Source organism: Poecilia latipinna, unplaced genomic scaffold (genome assembly GCF_001443285.1).
Source record: "Poecilia latipinna isolate Pla-1442-1.1 unplaced genomic scaffold, P_latipinna-1.0 Scaffold2526, whole genome shotgun sequence".
NCBI lineage: Eukaryota > Metazoa > Chordata > Actinopteri > Cyprinodontiformes > Poeciliidae > Poecilia > Poecilia latipinna.
In genome coordinates this window covers 102942-107307 of record NW_015115142.1, presented here as the reverse complement: position 1 = coordinate 107307, position 4366 = coordinate 102942, and the positions used below count along the sequence as shown (strand labels likewise).

The 4366-nt window shown below is 38.8% G+C and overlaps 1 protein-coding gene across 2 annotated transcripts in view; it reads right to left on the bottom strand.

Annotated features, from left to right (window-relative positions):
* LOC106938175 (dehydrogenase/reductase SDR family member 13-like) overlaps window positions 1-620 on the bottom strand; it is a 6680-nt gene extending 6060 nt beyond the window's left edge. Inside the window, exons 1-2 of one of the 2 annotated variants that reach the window (XM_015020058.1) lie at window positions 394-620; window positions 263-313 (exon numbers count right to left, since the gene is read on the bottom strand). In XM_015020058.1, coding sequence (XP_014875544.1) covers window positions 263-313; window positions 394-517 — 175 coding nt within the window. In that variant the 5' untranslated portion in view covers window positions 518-620. Of the gene's footprint in view, window positions 1-194; window positions 314-393 lie in introns of both variants that reach the window. The other variant, XM_015020059.1, reaches the window with a different exon arrangement.
* Window positions 621-4366: the final 3746 nt, after the last annotated feature.

Here is a 4366-nt window from a genome sequence, read left to right as displayed (position 1 = left end):
CTGAAACAGACATTGAACACTGATCAGTCAACTATTAAACTATAGGTCTATGTCTGTGAAATGTAGATTACCAAATAAATAAAGCATACAATCTTATTCACTATAATATGAGACAGAACACAATCCTCAGTAGTACAGGTGTCATACTGTCTTTATTTGGGTGAGAAACAAAGACATGACCAGCAGACTCTCACCCTCTTGACGTCCTGCAGAGCAGCTTCTCCTCTCTGCTTGCTGCGACAGGCCAGGATCACTCTGGCTCCTCTTTTAGCCAGCTCTATGGCCGTGGTCTTCCCTATGCCAGTGTTGCTGCCTGCATGTGGAAAATAATGAAAGGACATTGACAAAAAAGAAAAGAAATAGAAACACCATCTATACTAAATCTTTACCCACCAGTCACTATCACAGTTTTGCCATGCAACTTTGCTTTGCTGGTGCAACTCTTCCCCTTCACCGCCGTCTCATGGAAAATGTACGCAGCTATGAGAAAGCCCACCAGCAGAACTATGGTGTACATTATTTCTGGCCTTTGAACCTCACAGGAGACCGGATTGCCTGAGAATGAAGTCGGAGCACTTTCAGTTTTTGTACAAACCTTATTCAAACAAACACGCCCCTTTCGTGTATGGACTTGTGTGCTTTTTTTGTTGCTTTTTTTTAATCTTAGATAACAGTAGAGCAGAAAAATCCTTAGAGACAGTACAGCCTGTTTGAATTCTGCGGACAAATAGGAGAACAAATGAGCTGGTAATAAATGTTTTTTAGGGTGTGGCTTGTTTTAATCTGAGGAATTTGGCCTTTATCTTTACAAATGTTAGGGTTGTTCCAGGACACGCACACACACACATGTGTGACCTATGTACATAATTTGCAATACTGAACCACTACAGTCATAGATTAGATAATGTTTCGGTCAAAGGTGAAAACTTTGACAGACAGGAAAAATAAACCGAGAGGCAGTTGTTGAAATTCCATTTCCACAAATGAAATTTTAAATAAAATTTGCATGTAAAAAATTTAATTTAACATTAAATACGATTATCTACAATTAATGACATTTTGGAGACCCACCACTCTTTTTATTAGAGAATAAACCCCAAAAATGACCCCGAGCTCAGACTGCAATAGCCTTTGTAGAACCAGTTAAATGCTGTACTAAAGATGCTAGTAGCCCTTTTTTTTCCTTTTTTTTCTTTTTTTTTTTAAGTAATATGATTTTCAAACAACCTGCAGTACAGAGGCCTTACCAGTTTGTCCTGACTCTGTTGGTCTACGTTCCTATGCTCATCTACGGTGACTAGCTCTGCGTAACGTGCCGTGGAAAAAATTACTTTAGCAAGGGTCTGGATGAGAAGAAATAAGAAATTTATTAAAACCTTGCAAGGTGAGAACAGAGATACAGAGTCAAAGGAGTCTGTCAAGTCTGCTCTGACCTGCAGTGGATCTGGCTTCCTTTTACAGGTTCTGGTCAGAGAAGAGAGATTTGATTGGACAATAGGTGTGAGTCCCTGATTGTTATGCATCAGGGATTCTGTGGAGCCCAACCCAGATGGTCTGGCCATTTGTCTGTTGTTAAGGATAGGGGGTTGTTCTTTCATGCTAAAGAGGGCAGATAAGTTCTGGGTTGGGGAAGTAACACTTAGTCTCCAGGATTAAGAAGCTCTCCTGCTGTTATATGGCACTGTTGAAGTCTATAGGAGAGCAGCTTGACCAATCTCATGATGAGATCATCAGACACAACCTAAAGCACACAAGGGGTGAGGAGCACATCATAAAATTTTCCATTACAAACGACCAAAAGAACAACATCCCATATAGATTCTGTATGTGTTCCCCACTGAAGTCTTGCTTTATCAAGTCAGTAAAGTTTATTTGTATTGGACGTTTCAGCAACAAAGCAGTTTAAAGTGCTTTACATCATAAAAAGACAAAAGTACAGCGTCATATAGGACACCAACTGAGAAAACCACCAACAAATGTTACATTTTGATGAGTGCCATCATCAAAATCATTATTACACATCAAATATGTTGGTCGATACTCCATTTATTATGGTTCAAAAGCAACTCTAAACAACTGGGTTATTAGTGTGGACTTAAAGGAGCTCAGTGTTTCAGCTGTTTTGCAGTTTTCTGGCAGTTTGTTCCAGATTTGTGGTGCATAGAAGCTGAATGCTGCTCCTTCATGTTTGGTTCTGGTTCTGGGGATGCGGACCAGAACCAGAAGAACTCAGAGGTCTGGAAGTTACTTTGTAACTGTCTTTAGTGGCTCTGCAAGCGTTGGTATGTTTCAGCCATGTTTTCCTCAATACTCTGTCTTTATGAGTTCACCTCTTCATGGAGCGTCTAATTATCCGCAGAATTACCACAGATCACTGTAACCCCAGTGTAGTTGCTGCTTCACTTTAGCCAGGTTAGGAATATCTCCGTCTGCACCACTAGCAGCACAGAGGACTCTGCAGTAGTTTAGAGTACAGTCATAAAAGTCAGAGCAGTGCAGCAATCAGAGTGTTTGATTAAATGGTGTGAAAGCACGCTGGCCAACAGGAGTGACTCATTTCAGCACCCGACTTAACCCCTGAGGCCGCTTCTGAGGCGGCCTACTGGATGTGATGTTTTTTACAGCCCCCCCCCCTCCAAAGTAAAGCTGCTGCAGTAACAACCAATCAGGCTGCATTTAATGACTCAAGAAGTCAGTCTGGGTCGGGTTCATCAACTCCAGAGCAGAGTCACAGCAGAGGGAACACGCATCAACACAAACACAACAGCAGAATCTCCCTCAATCTACAACGCAGATCAACATTTTACAACATTTTGCTCCAAGTCTTGTTCTTGGTCAACACCAGGAATAGTTGCTCTTTCATTTGTTCACCGTCATGAGACTGAATGTGCACATCTGGACATAATAAATATGTTCTGTGCTTTACCAGAATCTATAACCCATAAAGAAGAGCCAAACTGGAAACACTGTGTGACAAACTAACTACGTACACCCTTCCGCATCGATCCGATAATTATATATGTATCTGTTCTGATATTGAAAAAGATTCTAGATCAGGTACCAGTAACAATGTGCCACAAAGGCAGATCTATTCAGTCTAATTCTATGCTTTGTGCTCTGAGCGACGTCATGCTTAATTATTTATTTTACAGCATATTTGGAATTCCTAACTGCACTTTCTGAACCATCTGGAAGGTTTGCTGCAGTTTATTTTTACATGTTTGAACAAAGTAGTAGATCTTATTGTTTCAGTTTCTTTATCATTTATTTTCCATTGGTTGTTTTACTCCTAATTGCACAGACTGAACAGATTAAAGTTGTTTTTACATGTTTGACCAAACTTGTGAAGCTACTGGTGTATTTCAGTGTGCTGTACTGGTGCAGAGTTATCAGATAAATTTGTAATTCAGTACATTTATGTCTGCATTTTAAAAAGTGAGATATTTCCAACTTTCATCAGTGCTAGTGAATGTATATGTTTGTATATGTTTGAGGTCTGTGTGTGATATTAACCTTGTTTTGGATTAGATATTAAATCACAGATATTAAACTTCTGTGAACAGTTTTTGTTTTAAAAAAAATAACTCGTAAAGTTGTTGGATGTATCTTTCCGTTGTCGAAAAAGAAAGATTAAAATTCATCTTTAAAAGCAAAAAAACTACATATCACTATTCCCTATGATGAGTGTACATATTATGACAGAAGTACATATACGAGCAATTTTCCTGAGAAATATTCTGCATGATGATATTTTAGGTTTTCCAGAGGCTTGAATTTGCATCACTTCCTCCGTCTATGGGATGAATTGCCTTGTAACCAATATTTTGATGCAACGCTCAGACGACTCATACATTGGCAACGATGCTCTGTTTTGACAGTTTAATTAACTCAAACCGATGTAGCCCATCAGTCCCTGGAGTATGAGTTTTTAATGTAAAATAATATAAACAATACAAGCGACTTCCTTTTAGCTGAGCTTTGTTTTAGTAGATAGTTTTAAACTGGTGAAACTGAGATTTTTAAGGCTGAAGCATCCAATCAAAGCTTGAATCTAATTTTTTTTGTGGCAGACAGCTGCTTATTCAGAGGAAATGTTTGGTAAACACATTTTTTTTATTTGCTTCCAAAATACATGTAAAATGTCCTTGTAGGCTCCTGTAGCGTGTTATGCTGTCAGCGTTTCAACAAACCACTTTAATTAGACGAGAGTGAAGGAAACCGAATGCTCATGGATTTTTACTCGCACTCTGGGGAGAAGCTGAATGGCTTTGTTTCATTTTTATTATTACTTTTTAAAATAATTGCGATACACAGCAGCAGTAATAAACAACTCCCTAACCCAATAACAAAAATAAATGTAAAAATA